The sequence below is a fragment of the Mixophyes fleayi genome, chromosome 5 (assembly GCF_038048845.1).
Source record: "Mixophyes fleayi isolate aMixFle1 chromosome 5, aMixFle1.hap1, whole genome shotgun sequence".
In the NCBI taxonomy this organism is placed as follows: Eukaryota; Metazoa; Chordata; class Amphibia; order Anura; family Limnodynastidae; genus Mixophyes; species Mixophyes fleayi.
The window spans coordinates 63,922,015-63,945,959 of record NC_134406.1 but is presented as its reverse complement, the minus strand read 5'-3'; the positions used below and the strand labels follow the sequence as shown (position 1 = coordinate 63,945,959).

The following is a 23,945-nucleotide window of genomic DNA, read 5'->3' as shown; positions in this document are numbered from 1 at the left end:
CTTAATAAATGTGAATGTAATGTTCCAAATACTGTCAAAGTTTATGGAATTTTCAGCAGTTTTTTTATGTAAAAGCAACTTGTGTTTAAGGTTTAGTTGTCTTTTAAAATACGTTAATTTTCTAGAGGGACCATTGCTGCTGTCTACTGTACCATTAACGCTGATAATGCAATACCAAATGAAGTTCAAATTAAGCGGTTTAGGCTGACTCTATTTAAAAATATTGTTGTCTGGTATGTTTCGTTTCTTTGTCCAGTCCCAACTGACTGCGAGCGAGGTTCAGGGATGGCCACACCTCCGTTGTAAAATGTACAGACAGAATTGGGAGTGGGCGTGTCCATGTCAATTCTAAATTGCAGTGTAAATACAAAGCTGTACAGTATTAGTGTGCTATATGCAGAAGCTGCCAGTGTTTTCTCTGCATACCCCAAAAAAATGCATTTCCACCCTTGTTCAAGAGCAAATTTGCCCCCCCCCATTGCTCCTAACTCTAAATGAGGCCCTAAATAAAGAGCTCCACTTTAAATTAGTTTTTTAATTTATTTTTTTGTTATTGATGTTAAAGAAAAGGCTGTGTCTTTTCTGTCAGTAATATATTTGATTGAATACAGAGAGCAGCTTATTTGAGCAGCATAACTTTCCCAGAGCTTTACCATTTCTGTAATACATAGCCGGCAAATGAATTACCCTCTCGGATGAGCGCCAGGAAAAATGGCTGCTGCTTGGTGGGAGTGCAGCTTTAAAGGACCAAATATATTCTTGTGAATCAGACCACTTTGCAGTATGTCTATTACCATCACACAGTGGAGGAAGCCATCTTGTGACTTGCGCCGGTATTCGTGAGAATACATGATTTCACTGGCGATTAGGGACAACACTTAGGAATAGGACTGAAATATTGTTTTACACCTCAGTTGCGCTCTATTCACTTTTCCCTCATTCACCCCCTGTTCTCTGTTATGGGTAGACAGAATATGTGATGTGTTCTTCCTGTGCACCCTATCACATCCTTGTAAAATAAATGCAGAGACAAGTAGTTTTAAGTTGACAATGCTGAATGGCATATTTATTGTATAATTCATTTGGATTACTTGTTTTGCTTTAATTGCTGGCCGTCCTTTCTTATTTATTTATGACTAACAGATATTATGTTAGTGTATCCAGCTGCTTTATGCTTTCTGCTGAAAACAGGTGGCTATAATCGTTTGCAGTCAGGTCACTGGAAAGAGAAGGGAGACAATCATGGTGAGGAAGTGAGTGTGAGAATGGAGGGCACGCAGAGGGTGGGAGATGACAGCGGCGGCGTTTTCAGAGTAAAACTTACACAGCAAAAAAGAGGAACTGCAGAAACAATAAGATGTTAATTAAATGTCAGTAAATATAATTAACATAATCTTGTAAGATTATCTTCAGTGTTTAGATCCTTTGTAAGTGTATGTTCCTTTACTCATTGTTGTCTGGAAATGTGACCATCTACCTTTCATTCCAATATTCTCCATGTTTACATTATAAGGGGCATTTTTATAAAACCTATTTGTGAATGAAATAACTCTCAATTATTTAGCTATAGTATGTGTCGGTTTAATGAAAAACTAAATTTCATGCACATTGGCATTATAAAGTGGTGGAGCGGTACCGCTGCAAGATAAGTATGAAACGGTAAGTAGCAATTGCAACAAAAACTTGCAACTTGTCCTACTCCATGGTTATACCTGGCATAGAACAACCGCAAGGTACCAAGCATTAGGAAGACATTTATAAAAACTGGCAGTACAGTGGTAGTAACTCTAGATCATTTTTGCCCATTCACTTACCACTATTCTGTTTCTCCACAGTATTTATGTGTGTCTGTTTTTATAAATGGACCCTGTTGTGTACAAGTGCTGCTGATGACGACGACATGTGGTCTCAGTTTACACCTGGATCTCCAACAAAAATAACACTAAAATATTTTTTCTACAAAATGTTATTCACATAAAACTGGGTATCAACTGTAAGTTTCTAAAGATTATGCATACTTGCCAACTTTTTAAATCTGTACTTCGGGAGATCGGAGTACAGATTATGTGACAGAGGGTAGAGGGGGGCATGATGACGTTATTACATCACAATAGTCCCACTTCCTACCATAAAGTGCAAAAATTCACGGTATTGAGTAACGGGGGTGGGGCTTAATGGCGCGATTAAGCCCTGCACCCGGTATTTAATGCAGTGAATTTCTGCATTTTATAGGGTCTGGGAGGTTTGCCTACTCGTCTGGGAGGAGCCTCCCGGAAATTTCGGAAGAGTAGGCAAGTATGAGATTATGTTTAGTTATGAGTTGGATTGTACAGTTTTCATGATAGTGTCTCTTTCAAGAGAACCTGCCAATTTAAAATATTTTTATATAGTCAGTTTTGCAGTTTGCAATTATTCAGAAAATGAGTGTTTGTCTGCTCTCTCCATCCAGAATTAGGGAGTATTTTCTATGCTCCCTAGTAAAATGTTTTACTGCAGAATTCTCTTTAAGCTGCCCACTTCACCTTCTTCTGAAGAGAATGGGGTCTTGATGCTTCATTTTATTGCGAATAACGTCATTATGGCCTATATGCACGCTATGCACTTAGGTGAATCGCATTCACTCCCCCCTCACTTGTTCCGTGGATTACCCCTTCGGGAGGTCCAAATAGTAGGCAAATATGATTTTATTGTTGTTGTATAGATAAGAAAGCAGACAAAATAACCACATGAACAAGTAGTTACTAGGATAAGATAATGTGGACCTTGCAGACTTTTTTTTCCAGCTTCTCCTTTAACCTATATACATACAGTACAACAGAATAGAAATAGGAAATAATATTCAGACATACAATGAAATGTTAACAGACATAGAGGAAAAAACATACAGTGTACATACAGAAAATTATGTTAATACAGATACACATGCACAGTATACTTACATATTACATAACACAGGGACACGCAAAGATAACAATACACACAATGGGGGGAAATCAATTGACCACTGTATTATTTTTTTTTGCAGTGTTAAAAAAATTTAATTATACACACAGGTTTTGATCCGTAGGTGAGACCATTTAAAAACAGGTAACGCCGCCCCCATACATTAACCATTGGTGCTTGCGAATTTTTAGGGGAGGTTTAAACGTGGTCATCTCTAATAAAAAAAAAAATACATTGGCATACATTAGTATTGCATTACACAACCTTCTATTTTATAACACATAATCTACATACAGTAGTTTTTCTATACTTTTTTTTTTTTTACTACACAATTATCTATATCATTACAAAACACATTAGTACATACATACAGATACTAATTAGTGATTACTGTATTAATTTTAATAATTGTAATAATTTTTTTTTACATACTTTTTGTAAAAAAACAAAATCACCTTTTCCATGTTATGATTTACTGGAAGATATAATATTTCTTTTTTTTTTTTTTTTTACATTGTTACATTATTTCAATAGTTTTCTTATGTTTTTAATTTTTTTCACAGCCAGTAGAGGTACAAGATAAAACTGGCGATTTGACAGTTTACCGTGCTGCGTTAAAAAATAATTGAATAGCTTTTAACACTTTTCCCTCCCTCCCTATACTTTCAAAGGATCGCCTACTTGTCCGTGATGGTATCATTTTCGCTAACAAAATGGTGCGTTAAAAATAGATTTGAATAAGGGGTAAAGTTAACGCGTTCCAGAATGAGTGAAAACCGAGTTAAAATCACGGTGTTAAAAAGATTACCGCTGAGAATTGAATTCCCCCCATTGAACATCACTACTGTGTGCTATGGGGACCTTTTTCCTTCTAGCTAAGGTATACCTCCCAACAATCCATATTTTGGCGGGACTGTTCAGATTTGAGGTCCCAGAAAGCTGTGTGGCCTTGTGATAATGTGGATGGAACTGGGTGGGGTTTGGTCAGGACTTGGCGTGATGTGGGCAGATCAGATATGCCATTTGTGTCCTAAATTTGCTTTTTACTACAATAGGGAGTATACTGAGGGCTTATATCATGGGCATTCAATGCAGAGCCTAAAAGCCTGCTAAACACTATTAGATGCTAATAACATATTAACATGTACACACACAATTTCTTACAACTTTTTACTTAATTTTGCTTTGCATAAGTTTCAGTTTGCATACAACTTTCACTGTTATTAAATATACTTGTTAACACATGGTCAGGTGGCAAGTGCAGGGGTGGGGTGAGGGGCATGGAGCCGCAGATTGCGCCATTGTGGCTTCAGCCCCGAGGCGAAATGCCAAGATCATTTCATATACCAGGGCCAAAATGTTGCGACTTGCAGCTTCAGTGGGAAGTGGGTGGGATTCGGGAAAAAGGCTTCTGTCCTGGAGAACTACCTGAAACTAGGAGTCTCCTGGACATTCCAGTAGAGTAGGCAAAAATGGTAATTAAGGACCATTTGAAAAAAATAAAAAATACTGATATGAATCTTAAAGGTGAAATACACTCTTCAGTGTTAATGTGACATGTCACTGCAGCTCTGTTGCAAAGTGATATATTCTCTGTACAGTGCTGCACCGTTTTATAAATAAATGATGTTGATGAAAGTAGAGTATTCCTTCCTCACACCATTACGGACAATGTTACTCCTCCCACATCTTTAGGACAGCGTCCTGATGGGATGTACAGGTCAAAAAGCTAAGACTGAGTCATTGTGACATCAGTGTGTCTGCTCCTGTGTATAAAGCAAACAGGTCACACTGCAAGTCTACCTAATTTTTTGTCACTATCTCCTTGTTTAGTTACAGAAGCCCCTCCCTCCTAACCTGCTGCAGAAGAGTGATAGCATGGTAAACGTATTTAGTTAAGTACAGTCATGGCCAAAAGTTTTGAGAATGACACAAATATTGTGTCTGCAGTTTTTATGATTGCAAATAATTTCAAAGTCGCTCTTTGCCATCACAATCAACTTTATCCCAAAAACAACATTTCCACTGCATTTCAGCCCTGTCACAAAAGGACCAGCTGACATCAGTTCAGTGATTCTCTCGTTAACACAGGTGAGTGTGTTGAAAAGGACAAGGCTGGAGATCACTCTGTCATGCTGATTGAGTTAGAATAACAGACTGGAAGCTTTAAAAAGAGGGTGGTGCTTGAAATCATTGTTTTTCTTCTGTTAACCATGGTTACCTGAAAGGAAACATGTGCAGTCATCATTGCTTTGCATTAAAAGGGCTTCACAGGCAAGGATATTGCTGCTAGTAAGATTGCACCTAAACCACCCATTTATTGGATCATCAAGGAGAGAGGTTCAATAGTTTTGAAGAAGGCTTCAGGGCACCCAAGAACATCCAGCATGCACCAGGACCGTCTTTTAAAGTTGATTTAGCTGCGGGATCGAGGCACCACCAGTGCAGACCTTGCTCAGGAATGCAACAGGCAGATGTGAGTGCATCTGCACGCACAGTGAGGCAAAGACTTTTGGAGGATGGCCTGGTGTCAAGAAGTCCAGCAAAGAAGCCACTTATTTCCAGGAAAAAACATCAGGGGCAGACTGATATTCTGCAAAAGGTACATGGATTGGACTGCTGAGGAGTGGGGTAAAGTCATTTTCTCTGATGAATCCCTTTTCAGATTTTTTGGGGCATCTGGAAAAATGCTTGTCTGCTGAAGTAAAGTTGAGCGCTACAATTAGTCCTGAGTCATGCCAACAGGAAAGCATCCTGAGACCATTCATGTGTGGGGTTGCTCTCAGCCAAGGGAGTGGACTCACTCACAATTATGCCTAAGAACATAGCCATGAATAAAGAATGATACCAAAACATCCTCCAAGAGCATCTTCTCCCATCCATCCAAGAACAGTTTGGTGATGAACAATGCCTTTTCTAACATGATGGAGCACCTTGCCATAAGGCAAAAGTCATAACTAAGTGGCTCTGGGATCAAAACATCAAAATTTTGGGTCCATGGCCAGGAAACTCCCCAGACCTTAATCCCATTGAGAACTTGTGATCAATCCTTAAGAGGCCGGTGGACTAACAAAGACCCACAAATTCTGACAAACTCCAAGCATTAATTAGGCAAGAATGGGTGGCCATCAGTCAGTATGTGGCCCAGAAGTTGATTGACAGCATGCCAGGGGGAATTGCAGGGGTCTTCACAAATAAGGGTCAACACTGCAACTATTGACTCTTTCCATAAATGTAATGCAATTGACAATAAAAGCCTTGACACTTGCTTGTAATTTTACTTCAGTATACCATAGCAATATCTGGCAAAAAGGTCTAAAAACACTAAAGCAGCAAACTCTGTGAAAACCAATAGTGTGCCATTCTCAAAACTTTTGGCCATGATTGTATAAATGTTCTTTATTACATATATATTATTTAACTCACTGACACACAGCCTTCCATATGTATTAATGTATAGTGTATGTACTTGTTCTTTAATGTTCCGTACATTAGACTGCAGGGAGGCTTTGAACACAAGGGCAAAGTGCAAAGTTATATTTTAATGCTTATTTGTATAGGCCTAACTCTCAGTATGTTGCTTGCTACACATTCCCCTAATCACAATACTGCCCCAGGACATGTAACCCTGTCCTCTATCACTATCACACACAGGGATAAGTCACTGCCCCCACATGATCATCATACTCCTCTCTAGCTGCTGTGATCATTCTGATGATCTGACTGGCTAAAAAACGGTTCATACAGACGAGCAACAGATTCTCAAATTCAGCTTAAAAATGAAATGCATAATATAGCAAGAAGTGAGTACAGTTACACAAAATGCATCCATTTGTGCGGTTTTCAAACCATGCAGTTTATTGAAGTAAAAACTGAACATAAAGATGCATTTTTATTTTATTTTTTAAATAGCAGATTGCAAACTACAGTGCTTTTTTGTGATGGGTACATTAAAAAAAGTGCAATGTGATGTTTGATGCTCAGTTTGCAAAACAGCGCAAAAAGATGCAAGTTCTTTAACTCACTGGCAAGATATATCTATTGACATACATATGATGCCTCATTTCCAGTTTATCATTAAAATGCTGCCACAAAGAAGCAGCAAAAATATCTTATGATAAGTACAACTTTAAATATAGCATACAAATGCATCCAGAGTACAGCTGTGACATCATCACCAACAAGTGGACTTGCACCAGGCACACAAAAAGACAACTCAGTGATGGGCAGCTGATACTCCTCACCTCAATCTTCACGATGACCACATATTACCCTTAATCTCAGTAATAAGTTAGAACAATTCATTTAATCAAAGTAAAAGGTACCTATAAGTAATAACATATCAGCAGGCAGTTTAATGTAAGATAAACAAATGTTGCAAACTACATCAAACAAATCTGATGGTGATTTTGGAAAGTGTTGGAGCCACATGTGAAGGCTTAGAGAGACCCCTGTTGCTCACCACTGTCCTAAATGGTCTGGAATAAAAATTGTGTAAGTCAAGATTGGCAGAGAGCGCAAAGGGTTTTTGCGTTATGCAGAATGTTTGATTTACAAACCGGCACAGTTCGCTATAAACTGCATGCGATTTCTATCTTTTAAAACCGCCATTTATCGGATGAATCCCAACACTCACTGTTTTGAAGACTGGCAACTTGCTCTTTTGCTATCTGCTGAACAGCTTTCACAGTCAGCCTACTCCCACTTGGGTGAAGTAGGAGGAGAACAAGAGATGGAAAAGCTTAGACAACAGATCTAGTGGCTGCGCTATTAGAACACCTGACATATCAATGCCTGACGTTTAAAGTACATTTCCCAGACGTATTTAAAAAACAAAAAAGCCTAATAATATATCTGGCAAACCTTATTCCATCAAAGGCCAGGGGTACCCCTAGGCATTTGCCCTGTTTGACCCTCTCAAGCCTAATGTTTTATTTCATTCTGTAATGTCTTTGTCTAATCTCATACCACTTGAAGTGTATGTTGTAAATAGACTGTCCTGACGACCACAGTCACTCTCCACATTCTGTGTATACTTATTTTTTTAGCTTTCTAACAAATTGTGAGAAATAGTTTTACACCCCCTCCCCCCCAAAAGCATAAAACTTTTGGGATAAGTATTTTAGTAAACCTTTAGTTGAAATTCATTTCATTTTATTAAATCCTCACCTAATAAGTTCTGCCTTTGTTCTTTAATTGAACCTGATACCCTGAAGTCATTCTGTCATTTTTTTGTTCTATATATTTCTCCATTTGTTTCTAAATTGGATTTTGTCACTGAAAGCGTTTTAAAGGGAAACAAAAAGTCCTGAAGGTGTCATTTTCAGAATTCCCCGATTTACTAAGAATGAAAAATGTGTTAGGGATTATTTTTATATATTATTTGCGGTTTACAGAACGTTCATACTTATTGATGACCTGTGAATAGCCCTGTACAGTATAGCAGGTTTTCAGACAGACTCTCCAACAGGGCATGCCTTAAAGTGCACCCATCACCTACAGATAGTGAAGTGAGCCATATTGTGAGCTGAGTCATTATTCCAGAGATTGTAGCTTATCAGTTTACTAGGAACAAGTCACACCACTGAGATTCAAGTGTGGGATTTTTAGAAAGTGGCTGATGTAACATGAATAATGAAAAGTAAAACACTTGTATACATGCCAAAGGTGTTAATATCTAGATGCAATCCTTGAGTGGACCATCTTGGCCAGGTCACGTTACGTTTTAAACATGCTTACCAACGTTTTACTCTTTCCCTCTGGGGAGCAAAATGTTTTCCCTTCAAATCGATGAAATAAGAGATCTCCTTTTACATTCACAAAAAAGGGTTATTTTAGTTTATGTAACTGAAAATTTAAAGGCACAAATATTGAGCAACTATTTGTAAAAATATTTTCATGTTGGAGAGATCTTTGTGCTTTTCATGTCCTCTTTTTACCATCTCATTTTCCAGTTATATAAGGTTGAATGAGCAATGTAGCAATGTTTATTTACATTTAAGTGCAGCTATGAATAGTAACACCTTCACTGCTTTAGATGCTGTTCATAGTTGGTGACCTTACACAACTTCCACCTCAAAACATCTTCCAGCGCAATGCAAATTATTTTGATTTCATACAGTGTATTTGTATTTTTCTAAACTGACCGGGCTATTAACTGTAAATTAAATTTTTCCTGATTCTCATTGGAATTAGGTAACACAAACCTGTCACCTTCCAAGATTGTTTTCTGCAGAACTGGTTCAATTATTCTTACATGTTTTTCGATTGGCTGAGTATACATTATTTGTTTATTTATTTTAAAGCTATGAATTAAAAAAGGACTCCACCCAAAACGTAATATGTAATTTTGATTGGATTTCCTTTTTTAATTCAGGTAATTGTAACTGGAAAATGAACTGGTAAATTAGAGCAGGCAATAGTTTACCAAGTGAAATGGAACATCCTGTAGCAGACAGTTGTGTATCAGGCAAAATGGAACATACTGAAGCTGATAATTGTGTATCGGGCAAAATGGAACATCCTGAAGCTGATAATTGTGTTGCGGGCAAAATGGAACATCCTGAAGCTGATAATTGTGTTGCGGTCAAAATGGAACATCCTGAAACAGACAATTGTGTATCAGGCAAAATGGAACATCCTGAAGCTGATAATTGTGTATCGGGCAAAATGGAACATCCTGAAACAGACAATTGTGTATCAGACAAAATGAATCATCTTAGAGCAGACAATTGTGTACAAGGTGAAGTAGATACATTCTGAACACTGTGTATACACTTCTGGGATCTGAGATCTGTAGCGGGAATTGCTACTTCTGCTCAAAAAGACTATAGCTGGAAGGCTATAATTGTTCATTGTGACTGATAAACCAGAGCCAAGCAATATAAATACAATGGGAGAGAGTAATACTATTTTTTGTCTTTAAAGGTATTTGGAGACTTATTTGTCCTTATGTTGGAATATATTATTTAAAGGTGGGTCTCTGCTTTAGGTTTGTACTGTAAATAAATTGATCAAGTCACAAGTTCTCAATATGCTGCTCAATTTCCATTTGTTGTGCCAGTAAGGGGTAAATACATGAACTTCTTCCCGTTTGCTCAGTATGTGTAAATGAGTGGTTTGTTGCAGGCATCATGGGCAAGCTCTCTTACAACCCATGCTGTGCTCAGTCTCTCTTCCGCAGACAGCACTGTGTAAGCAACAGGGAGCAATTTGCAATGTCCCATGAGTGAACTTAAGGAAGACGGGAAATAATTCTGAAAGGGGAATACAAGGACGAAATTGTCTTTCTTTAATTGCTAGAATGATTTTACAAATTGCTTTTATAACTTCACAATTTTAGGGCAAGAAGGATATCGGCATTCTAATGCTAATTAAGACTTCAGCCATTATTAATTAACAAGAAAAATGTTATGCTTCTTACATTAGAAGATGACATAGCACCGATCAGTAAGATGTGTGGTGGGCTGCTTTCCTAGAAATATGCATTGTAACTTGTGATTTGTTCAAATTCAGAGCAAATTAAACAAAAATATAAATACATCTATGTTATACTTTATATTAAAATGACATCCCAGCATAATAGCAAAACATGTTAATTTTTCGGTCTAAAATGCTATAAGAGGCGGGAAATTATCATGGCAAATGAGCTCTTGGATTTGCCTGCTCCTGTGAGATGTAGCATATAGGGTTTTCATGCTGGCTGGGATGTGGCACTCAAGTGTTTAACGGTGACTATTACGCTCATACTGGCCTAGTACCTCCTGTTCTAGGGACTTCATCAATACATTATCCTGACCAGTGCAGTTCAGTGGTTATCGCCATAGATCAATACTGCCAGTGTCATTGTATTTACAATACCCTGGAACAGGCATGTCAGACCAGCACTGGTGCTGTAAATGGTGGGATGCAGCAGTCCGATGCAGTTAGCGCTTCACACAACTGCGTATCTTACAGTATTGGAAATAGCCAGGGCAGACAATGGCAGTCATTTGGAAACCAAAGGAGAACGCTACAGGTTATCCTATCTTCCAGTTGATAATAAGCTTATTAGCAAATTATTGTTGGTAATTTTGCTGCTGTTTTATGGTAGCTATTAATGCATATAATAAAGTTGTTTCTAACCCATCTACTTGTGAGCCTGTATGTTTCAGACATGTACCAATTCAGTTTGAAAAGGTAGTATTCAACTGCATCTTCCCCATTTACTGGGCAGTGCCAAAGTGCATATATATATATATATATATATATATATATATATATAATGTGCCCGGACATAATTTAGATATATATATATATATATATATATATATATATATATATATATTATATATATATATAATATATATTTATATATATATACAACTGAATAACACTAATCCCCACCAAAATACTATTGTAGGGGTTGCTGGGGATTAGTGATTTGTTGATGAAGATGAAAGCTAATTTAAGGTTCAGAAAATTAAATAAGCAAAGTACAAAATAAGTGAGATGTCACCAGTGCCGGCTCTGGCATCTCCTGCGCCCTCTGCCGGAGTTTGTGCAGACGCTGCTCCCCCATACCCCGGCAGCTATTCCAGTCCCTGCAGGGATCCAGATGCTGAGGGGGCAGGCACCCATACCAACAAAAACAAAATTTCTGGTGCAAGGTAGCTGGACGGGTACCCTGGTAAATACGGCACCCTCCTCCCATGCCTACCAGGCTTACCGTGTTCTGCCAGCCCTGGCTGTCACATGTTTTCCTTTTATAATTGCATTAAAATAATTTTAATTTATTTACCTAAATTAATAAAGGATTATTTGCATTAAATGTTCATTTATTTGTTTTGAATCTTATTGTTCAAAAACAACATTTAAATTTATTGGCTTCTCTACGGTACCAAATGTGAATATTGCAGAATGCTAAATTTTTGCAGAATGCACAAAAAATGTTTACATAAAGTAGAATAAATAATATTGGTTGTGGCTGGACAAGAAGAAAAGGAGGATGTGAGAGTCTTGACCACTATCTTTTCATTCCCACTGGATTATAGCAAAAGTCCAGCACACATGAAGATAGGTTAGTAACAGTTACTATATATGTCTGCTGTTTCACCAGAAGGCAGTTGAAAAGTAAGTTTATATTGGGAGATACGTGGAGTTCCCTTTTACTTTAGTTTTGTTCTCTTGGTTATATTGACTTAAAGCTGCGCTACTACCCAGCCTTTTAGGGGATGAGGAGGTCTACACTCATGCCCTTTACTAAGTAATAGATCAGATTTAATGGTGTAATGTGTTCATTTGTTACAAAGCAATACTTAACCTTCTCTATTTGTATACTGTATGACATTACTAATTTTCCCTGCTTACTTTCCAATTGCAGTAACCAGAGCTAAATTAAATAATTTATAGGTTCTAAAAAGAAAAAAAAACACTTTAAGATCAGTGCAAACCATTATGTGGGTGAAAAGGTTATGTTGGAAGCTCTGTAACCAGTGCATAACCCCCAACATGGAGTCTGGACACAATAAGCCCAACCTCGATCTGTCCAGTCCCTGCCCAGAAACGCCCAATTCCCGACCAGAAACAACCACTTTTGGTTGAATCTCAAACTGATTTTGTAAACTCCTCACATTTTACAGCCTTTAAATCGGGATAGTTGGGAGGTATGCCAGGGAGAGAGCGGGGGGTGCGTGCAGTTTTAATACCCCTCCTTCTAATCAGTCCCATCCTCAGATCTCATTGATTTGTACATTTATTTGCATTGTTTTTAAAAACACATAAATCCAAACATTTGTAAATGTAGCTTTGTATCATTTACAATTCACATTACTTTTTGAACTTGTCTACTACCGGATTGTGTATTATCCCCAGGTTTGTTTGTTGCCGTCTTAGTGATAATTGTGTCCTGCTGTGCCGAGAATGCATGTTGAACCACATGAGAGAAATTAAATAGAAAACATTTGACTATTACAAAGTGTGGCTGCTAAAAATTGATTAGGGTTTCAAAGCAGCATCAATGGACGATATTAAATATTGAATGACACGTGTAAAGACAAATGCTGGTACATATATAATTTATTTGGCCTGTTAAATGGATTTGTCTTGCTACATGCACACCCCCTGCAGTCATCAAGACTATTCTGGTGGGGGAGTAAATAAATAATAAAACCACTTTACTGTGCAATCTAACAATATTAAATATTAAGATTTTCATACAATTGATTCTTAATTCTTAATCAACTTACTTTGTACCCCATATAACATTCTCCTGAATTCCTAGATTTAGATATTTATGGTCAGGGAATGATGTCTAGCTTAAAGCCACTGAACTTATTTTTATATGAATATTGTGTTTATTGGCTGATGTTTTGATTGCCTTTCTGTTGTGCTTGTGCTGCAACTTTGTCATGTCGCACCTACTGCATACAAAAAAATCCTCATTTAGTAATATTAAAGAGAGACATATTTTATTATATATTGTGATGTAACAGAAACATGATCTTAAGTGATAGAAAACCAAACTAAAGTTGCATGTAAGACATCACATGTAATTGCATTTGATTTTCCTATGTGAGTTGTTCATGAGACCCACAATGTAACTATAACTCTAGTCCCACGGTGCTGATTAGCATCTCTTTTTGGATGCTACAGACTAAGGCATAGTGAATGGAGGACTGTATGAGCAGCACATACCACAGACAGATTACTCACCTAGCTCTGAATAAGGGGAGTTATTGCCCATAGTTACCAATCAGATTCTAGCTAGCATTTATCTTGCACATTCCAGAGCATGACAGCTAGAGTCTGATTGGTTGCTGTGGAAAACTCCTCCACTTTTCCTTTATAGAAGATTTGATAAATCTACCCCTTAGTCTTCAAGTTATTTTCCCTTCAGGACACTATGTAACAGAGCACATTTAACAGCCCTTCACCCTCTGACCACTTAAAACACATTTGAGCTTCTACCATTAAATTCTAATACTTTAAACAAATCTTTGGGCCTCAATTACCCCATAATAATAAACCCCAATTAGTTGAAAAAGAGAATTATTAAAACTATGAACCCCACAACAGTCACTCTATCTTTGAAAATAACAATGCGCATAGTTGGAAAGATAGAAATGTGATGGAAGTTTAGCCCCTTTTATGCCTGGGCATTGTGCTCAAGCATTGTTTTAGGTGGGACAACAAGTTTCTGTATGCCATTGTTCTGAGGCCACAACTGTCAGTATGCCATTGTTCTGAGGCCACAACTGTCAGTATGCTATTGTTCTGAGGCCACAAGTGCCATAATGTCATTGTTCTGACTTCACATGTGTCAGCATTCCATTGTTCTGAGGTAACAACTGCCAGTATGCCATTGTTCTGGAACCACATTTGTTTGTGCCATTGTTCTGGGGCCAGAAGTGCCACCTGTTTCAACTTTCTGGGGCCACAAGTTGTACTCTGTCATTGTTTTGTAAACCACATGTGCCAGTGTTTCATTGTTGTTGGGGTGACAAGTGTCCATATGCCGTTGTTTTGTGGGGCACAAGTGTCCGTATGCCGTTGTTTTGTGGGGCACAAGTGTCCGTATGCCGTTGTTTTGTGGGGCACAAGTGTCCGTATGCCGTTGTTTTGTGGGGCACAAGTGTCCATATCCCATTGTTTTGTGGGGCACAAGTGTTCGTATGTCATTGTTTAGTGGGGCACAAATGTCCGTATGACATTGTTTATGGGGCCACAAGTGCCATATGCCCATGGGTCGCCAGGGCTTGGTTATTCCTAATAAAAAAATAGCATATCTGACAATCAGTGGACCTTAAAAAGTGGTCCTGACTGACAGGTTGCCCACCTCTGTGTAGAATGATGTTGGGTATTCTGCTTCAATGTTCCATAATCTACCAAAATTAATGTCATGTGATCAGAAGAAGCAGTATGTGTTCAGTGTCTTGATGATTAAACTCGTTTTTTAAATATTTGTGCAGCTGAAAAAATGCTTCCTGCGCTGTGTGTAGACGACGTGCACTTCAAAATGTGTGTTCTTGATAAATTCCTCTTTGCGATTGACATAAGGTACAACACGATATCATTGAGCATGTAGATCACATGTTCACTAAACACGGGAAAAAAGTTTGCAATCTTTAAATCCTGTAATATGAGGATTATTTCATTTTAGATGAATAAAATCTCTCTTATCAATCATAAACATGGTAAAACATCTGCTTCAACTGTCTTCTAAAATAGTGTTGTTAACCCTTTAAGAGGGAGAGCAAATAACTGGAAGGTTTAATGACCACATTTTACCTGGCTGGGTAATTTTATGCGTATTGCATACAAATAGAATTTTATGTAAGCAGCCTCACAGAAAATTAATAATTTACTTTCATCATTACAGGAAAGAGGGCAGTCAGTCTAATAGTCCAGAAACAAGAAGTCAAGCATAGTGAGATCAACTCACATGGCTAACTTGTCTGGGATCCAGAGTTTTTACTTACAACTTGAGTGAATTCAAATATGATGTTGTAAAGTCATTATATACTAGAGCATTGTTTAAAACTTTAGAAACGCTGGTGTTTTAGTATAATTTTCCACATTCCTAATGATAACATGCATTAATGCTTACCGCACATGCAGTGTTGTGGCTGGATGTTCAGGGGCTACGGAGCAGAACATGCTTCTTTTACAATGAGGGTCTTCAACTCCATTTTCATGGTACCAGATTATATCTAATCAAACTGGATTGGTTAGATGTTAGATGTTACAGTGGTTGGCCAAGTCACAGTATCCAATCATCTTGATAGTGGACTGACTGTGCGATGAAGAACGCCAGACCCCTGCTGTGTTTTCTCTCTGTTTGTGTGGCTGGTAATGGGGATGAGGAAGAAATGTTCAGGTAACAATCAAGGGAGAAGACCATCCCAAAGCACATTTCACCTCCACAACCTGCATACATTACAAATATACCACTGCAATCAAACTTCACATCCAGCCGTGGCTGTTACATTCAGTAGTGAAAGTAGCCATTGGTTACCACCTCCTGTAAGATTGGGAGCGGTTAGGGCAGGACTACCTTTATATCTCTGTTGCACATTAACCTAGGTATACTTATTTAGTGTACATTGTTTTGCTTGATTACATAATCATTTTTTAAGCTTGAAACAGTGAACGAATAGGAACTGTCTCTTTTTTTTGTTTTAATAACTTATTATTTGTAATGTTTAAACACCTTAAATAAAGATGTTTGATTTTTTTTTTTTTTTTAAAAGTAGCCATTGAGTCCACTAAGGCTTTTAAACCATTAATGTTTCCATGGCCGATTCACTGCATGGCTGTTTTTGGGGCTTAGGGTTCCTAGTAGGCTGAACATGAGTGCAATAAAGTTCTTCCAGGTTAGAAGAAAATAGAATGTTCAGCATTGACATATAATCACCGATTGCTGCTTTCTGACAGCAAAGGACTGTATGTTTAAGCCATGTAATAAATTATACAATGCATAAATTGTAATCTGGTTAGTGCCTAATCATATATATTTAGCCCATTGAACTTGAAAACAAACACACAGACTGACGAAAATGAGTTACAAACCTTTATTTTTCTTTAAATTCCAGACAGTTTGTTAATGTGAATTGCAAGATGCAAGAACCTGCACCCCAAACTCGTCATCCTTTGCAGTCAGAAGAAGTCGGTTTCGATCCTCTACAGAGTGATATAGGAAAACACGATGAAGGTAAATAAAACTACAGCTTTCCTGTGGTACAAAAGAATGAAATGAAAAAAATCTATGTTGAGCAAGTTACTTTAATATACAAATTTGTGATTAGTGTTAATCCCAAGATACCTAAATCATATGCAATGCAAAGTACTAGAACCTTAATGAAGCAACAAGGTGTTAGTGAGCATTTAAAGGCACACGTTATAACTGCCTGTATAATGCATTGTCAGATTTTTAGTAAAACACAATTTTCATTTGCACCGAATCAAATGTTTGTTTTATTTTTGTAATTTTATTTTATGGATTTTTTTTACAGCTTGTGCAGTTCTTTAAAAAAAACAACAAAGTTTTGTTTTATTTGTCTTTGATTGACACAGGACGTGCACTTGATTGCTAAGACCATAAAATCAAATTAAAATAATTGTAGTTAAAGTTTGCAGTTCTTTCAATTTAGGGTAATAATAAGCTGTAATCCAACTGAGAGCTGCATGGGGAGAGAAAACTGTCTGTGATTATGTGTCACTGTTCCTTGTATTCTTCACTCACTCGCTAGCAGTGACAACATAGTTTGAGGAAGTGATGAGCTTAACAAGCTGCTTGAAACGTGATCCTTGTCGCGAAAACATTCTGCGAGTAGTCTGTTATACACCATGACACCTAAACTAATTTTCCAGTCATTGAACATGTGCATCTGGAACCAAGGAAGTGAGATTTATTTGTAATCTTAAATCTAAAATAACTGCGCTTTGCATTCCACTGAAGACTCACACTAAACACACCGTGCTCAGTTTCTGGCGGTCTAATAAGCTGTTTTATAATATATATAACAAGAAAGAGTCACAATGTTGGTTGGTATGTTCATATGGCTAGCTCATAAGCAGCATTACAGTTTGGTTGATTCAAATGTATATGACAACAACTGCCTTTAACTAGATCTGAGAGTATCGACAGAACATTTTATTATAATCTGGAACAGTAAAGAATATGAAGATCATTTATAATGTGGAGCAGATTATCATAAAGATGAATAGATTAAAACTCCACTCTCTGGTTTTTGTTCATTACATCTTAATGTTCTAAATTCCTCAACCAGACACAACACTGGACAACCTGGGTCACCCTAGAAGAGGGAGACCAAAAGCATTGGTCCCAATTTTATAGTGAAAACCATCCCCAAGCTAGGTAGCCTGGGCTGGATCCCACTATAGTAGGGAAACCACCAGCTTGGGGTACCCCCGTCATTGCGGAAAACAGTCCCAGGCTGATCAGCATAGGACTGGAGCCTATACGGAAATGAGGAACAGCTAAAAACAGAGTGTCCTCCTTCACCTCCTCCCAGAGACTACCTGCACTGTGCCCAAGGTCACTGAGGCTCTTCTTGGCCCTCTGAGAAGTAGGTGTGATGTCGTGAGGTAGACAGAGATCCCTGGAGTGGCAGCTTGTCATCTCTGTTGTCTCAATATAATGGACTGAGGTCCCTAACACCCCTCGCTATAATTATAATAAAATATATAAACACAGGCTCAAATAAAATGGATTTAAATAAAATACTCCCCACTCCCTTATGTACCACTTGATTAAATATAAACTAAAATCTCCTTTTCTACTTTATCCATGGTAGTCCAATGGCAAATAAAATTATTTTTCTTCTTTCTTTGTTTTGATCCACCATAGAATTGCATTTGGACAAAATGCAATTGGACCACTATGCTGCCTATATATCCCACCTTTACATTTATACATGGGGAGGTGTGCTCCCTGTTATAAATTGTATTGCCATGTCAGTGTACATTCTAACACTCTTACTCCTTAGTTTGAGTTAAAACTTGCAAAAAATGGGACTTTTGTAAATTGGCGCCAGAAGCTCCTAATTTCTAGGGATAGTAGCAAGTTTTAAGGATTTGTCCCTGAAAATTACCATATTTTTCAATATTGACCAATCACAGACTATAATTCCATTCTGAATGTTAAAAATTGTTTTTACAATCTATCATTCTCTCAACTTTATATGTTACTATGTATTTTAAATATTTTACATGAACATGCTTATATGCACGCTCTTAGCAGCAGTGTCGCTGAAAACCATTTTACAATGTCAGTGGTGATATCCATCAGTGTAAAACATTATAAGGTAAGAAGAGCAAAAAGCAAGAGTGTCAATTAAATGATCATAAATGGAATTATATGTAATATTTAAAATACTGCTTCCCATGAACTTCTTTTCAAAGAGACACGAAATCTGAAGCTACTTATTTATACAATGCAATTACATATGTATTGTGCTTTTTTTTCCGTTATGCTCTGTTTTAGCCACAATTCTGGAACCTTACAGTGGTGTCTAATTAGAAGCTCGGCATTCGTCACTGTTGCTCTGCTGCTGGTACATTTTGCAGCATGCAATAATAGAGACAAAAGCCAGTAATGAAGATAATTATAAAGGGATTTCTTTGTGCAGGCAGATATTGGAGGTAGGGTGTACCTACTGGATGGATATTTGTTTTCTATGTTTTTGATAATGTTCATTGTATGTTTACAGTCAGCCAAAGCAAGGTTTTCTTTACGTTGGGTTATGAAAGATGTTTAAAAACCGTAATAGAAATGTATCACTGCTACCAAGCTATTCCATAATGTTACCAACAAATATAGTATGTATAAAACTGTAGTTGACCTTTTTTTAAAATTCCAGGGACATTTTGCTGCTGAGCGGATGCATCCAAGCACATAACACATGGGGGTATATTTACTAAACTGCGGGTTTGAAAACGTGGAGATGTTGCCTATAGCAACCAATCAGATTCTAGCTGTCATTTTCCAGAATGTACTAAATAAATGATAACTAGAATCTGATTGGTTGCTATAGGCAACATCTCCACTCTTTCAAACCCGCAGTTTAGTAAATCTAGCCCATGGTGTTCTCTAAGGCGAACCCTGCTGTACCATAACACGTTTTCTCATCCTGGATAGAATTACTGTTTTTTCACAATTTTCATTAGTTGTCTTCAATAATCATTAAGTTACAAAGTCCAAATAGGAGGAATAGATAGTGAAAAATGCATCCAGTATGAAGAGTAATAAAATAGGAACATTTCCAGGTACAAATCTTTAGAACCTGTCACTGTCACCAGTAAAATAGTGACAATTGGCATGTTCCGACAACTAGTAATTAACATATTCTTCTTGCAGAAATTCTTACTTTTTATGCATTTCCCTGTTTCCGTCTGCCTAAGCCAGTGACTCCATTATGTAATAAGGAGAGCTTTCAGAGCATACAAATGGCATATCTCTTAACATTCCGATTTGCCGGGGTCACAAATGGCGTGGGGCTTAACAGGATTGTGGGTGGAGTGTTGTACAAAAACTCCCTAAAACAGATTCCCCTTTCTACAGTGCTTTATCACCAGTATGTTGATAAATGGGGTTGCTTGTTCATTTAATATTCTGCAAGATGGCAGGATGTGAAATTAAGAAGTTATCGGTGTTTAATTTTCCTGTATTAACACATGTTGAATGTTTTCAATAAAATTCAGTTGTGGGAAATGTGTTGTTACCCAGAGTAACTAGTCAGATTTTAAATGCATAGTACAGTTTAGAAAATAGCAGTAACATTTCTGTATGGTTGCTATGGACTTGTACACCGTTTTTCATTAACTGGAATGTGGGAAGCTCAGGAGTAATGGTAGATATTTTTCTTTTACTGAAAATCATGGTAGATGCTTGTAAGATACTGTCAGCAGTGTGTGGAACCAAATGGACTTATGACAAGTGCTTACCTCCTACAAGAACACCACATTCATCTCCTGTAATATTTTTTAGGGTAGTTTGCAAAAGTGTAAAACTGTGTGCATGCAGTGCAAATGCTGTTTTGTGAAACATGGCTCTGCACTAGTTGTTCTGGGTAAGCCTATAGTTTTATGGAATTTTTGGTCTATGAATTGAGCTGTGTTAGCGATGATTAATTGTGTGGTGTAGTTGGGGTAGGATTGGGAACACTTAACACCGCCAGGGAATATTGTGGCCAAATGCTAAACTAGTTGAATACTTTGCATAACTATTTTAAAAATTGCCCTTTTTTTCTAGTCAAGCACTCATTCCAATCCCCTCCTTTTTCTAAAAAACAATTGGCTTTCAAAATGAGCGATCTGTCAGTGTAAATGGCCTTTAAAGCTAACCTTTCATCTACCCACAGTGGAGGCATCTATATTGTGGGTTTGGGTCAGTGTCTTCTGGGAACAAATTTTGCACCTTCTAAGAGAAAGAGGTAGGCGGATCGGAGTGCTTAGTTATGCGTAACTCCCAACTGTCCCGTTTTTTGCCGGGACATTCCGATTTGCAGGACCACAAATGGGGTGGAGCTTAACAGGAATGTGGAGTTTTGTACAAATTTGCACTTTTGTGGGCCAGGGCGGGGCTTATTTCGATCCAATTTCGTGATTTTAAATATTGGGAGGTAAAGTTATGCACTCACATGCAAAAATAAAATTTAGCTTTCTGGGAGTAGATTATAGAAGGATCATTAATGAGGATAAGCAAAAGTACTTTTTTTAAACATTTTATGTACACATCCTTGGAAATGGTGGAAGGCCTTGGCCTGTACTTGGACACCTTTTCATACCTCCTTCATTTAGCCAGGGAAACTTAGGACAAAATAAGACTTACTGGTGAACCTCCACCCTTTTCAATGTTTACAACTTGAGACTGACTCACTGAAATTAAGAGATATGCCATTTGCATGTGAAACAGCATATCTAGGTGCATTACAATCAATGTAATTAATTATTCAAACACACAAAAGGTAGACACACTTCTAGGGGTAAATGTATCAAGCTGCGAGATTGTGGCGGGTTTGAAAAGCGGAGGTGTTGCTTATAGCAACCAATCAGATAACAGTTTTAATTTTGTAGAATATACTAAATAAATGATAATTAGAATCTGATTGGTTGCTATAGGCAACATCTCCACTTTTCAAACCTTCCAGAAACTCATAGTTTGATACATTTACCCCTAATGTCTTCTCACCCTCATAATTAATTTAAGACTTACAAAATGCTAAACTAGTGTTTTAGGAGAAAAATGGAAAAGTTGAGACAGTTAGTAGGCTAAACATTGAAGTAACATTTTTGCTATTTCCTCCATGGACCTGCAAATGCTCAGTGCATTTTTACAGGGGGAAGTTCAAAATCTGCATTAATGGTGTGCAGCTCTATGTTAGGCCCGAAGCCCTGGACACTGCCACCTCTTCCAAACGAATACCCTGTAGAACCGTTTATGTAAATGTACCCCATCAGAACTTAAAAATAACTTTTTCAAGTCATAGAAAGCTTGAGTTTCGATTTTGCATTGCCATTCCGTACTGCAATTATACATTTGCATTTCATGGAATTTTTGGTCTATGAATTGAGCTGTGTTAGTGATGATTAATTCAGTCTGCTGTGTGGTGTAGTTGGGGTAGGACTGGGAACACTTAACACCGCCAGTGAATATTGTGGCCAAATGCTAAACTAGGTGAATACTTTGTGTAACTATTTTAAAAATTGCGCGTGTTCCTGGTCAAACACACATTCCCATCCCCTCCTTTTTCTAAAAAAAATTGGCTTTCAAAATGAGCGATCTGTCAGTGTAAATGGCCTTTAAAGCTAACCTTTCATCTACACACAGTGGAGGCATCTATATTGTGGGTTGAACCTGTATACATCAGTTTGCTAGGAACATGAGGCACTGACTTACATTTATGGTTTATATTTAAAAGGGACTGATTCCTAGTGAACTGATAGGCTGCAGCCTTATGAATATCCGTTCAGGCCACAAAATGGATAAGTGTAGGTGAAAGGTCCACTTTATTTTTTAATACAACAGTATACAATATATAAAAATAGTACAAGCAATTCATTATACATATTTAAATTATTATTCTTCAGGTTCTGTATAAGTATTTAATTTGCTTTTTATTATTGGCTTTTATTACGCCTCAAAGTAGTTGGTAGGGCTAGTCTGAATGGGTGTTTTGACTGCGATAACATTTATACACACCAGTGACACAGAACGTTATTAGGTCTGAATTTATGTTTAAGAGTGCCATTAATTCATTTACCCCAAATGTTCATTAACAATGTAAATGTATGCTGATGTTCGAAGAGACAAGGGAGTGACTAATGACTCCTCACACTAACAACACTTAAAATGAATAGAAACTTAAGATAGCTAATCTTGAAGTAATCAAGACCCTCATTCAGCCTAGCATCTCTGTATGCTCTAAAACAGCTGTCAACTGATTAAAAAAATTACGATATATATAAAAATCACATATAAATATCTCCCATATACACATTTCCTCTGCCCTTGAATACTTTAGCATGAATCTATAATTATAAATTGTGCTTAAGTGTGATTTACATTGCAATAAACCACAGGCAGTAGCTTTATGATCTAGAAAGATTTAATTGTAATATGCAAGGTGATCTATTTTGAACATCACAATCATTAAATTTAGTTAATTCTAGTGTTTTACCATATATCTAAAAAGGACATTGCGTTGTTACTGTGTTTGCATCACAAAATGTTTGCTTTAAAAATGACCCTCAAAAGTCTCCTTGAAGCAATTTTGAACATAATATGAAAGAAGACACTTACTTGACTCAATTTTTCTTGAATAATAGTGTAGCACTAGAGGTGTGTGTAAAGCTTTTGAAACATTATCTCTAGCCAGTTTAATAAACAGATGTGCCAGATATTAATTCAGTATCAATAAAGCTGATTCTACCATTATGCCTCATACTGACTGGTGTCAATTGTGTATGTTGTACTAAGCGTTTTCTTCTTTTTTTTCTTGCTAGTCCAGCAGCCACTAACCCTTGTTACCAATTACCTTATACTCACTTGTGATGTGACTTAACTTTGGGAGCGTTGTGTCAGCGTCACTCTTTTCAGATTGCTGCCTTGCATTAAACACTTTGAGATTAATGTTAACCCGAACCCGAGTATGCAAGATAACAATCTTTAAATGTAATGGAACTAAAGTAAACATGAAATTTTCATCATCATCATTATTTATATATTTATATAGTGCCAAATAATGAGTATTTGTCATTCACGTTCATCACTGCCCCATTGGAGTTTACAGTCAAAATTCCCTAGCACACACACACTAGGGTTAAATTTGTCAGCAGCCAATTCCCCCACTCAGAAACCAGCACCCGGAGGAAAACCACGCAAACAGGGATGAACATGGGGAATGGAACTCATGACCACAGCACTGTGAAGTACTAACCACTGAGCCACCGTGCTGCCAACTTTTCCTTTTAAAGTTTGTACCACTTAGCATATTTAACCA

The 23,945-nt window shown here is 37.4% G+C and overlaps 1 protein-coding gene across 1 annotated transcript in view; it reads left to right on the top strand.

Moving 5' to 3' along the window:
• The window catches only part of TBC1D5 (TBC1 domain family member 5), a 317,866-nt gene that overhangs the window by 13,875 nt on the left and 280,046 nt on the right, over positions 1 to 23,945 (top strand). The window contains exon 2 of the mRNA XM_075212315.1: positions 16,519 to 16,633. Coding sequence (XP_075068416.1) covers positions 16,519 to 16,633 — 115 coding nt within the window. The remainder of the gene's footprint in view (positions 1 to 16,518; positions 16,634 to 23,945) is intronic.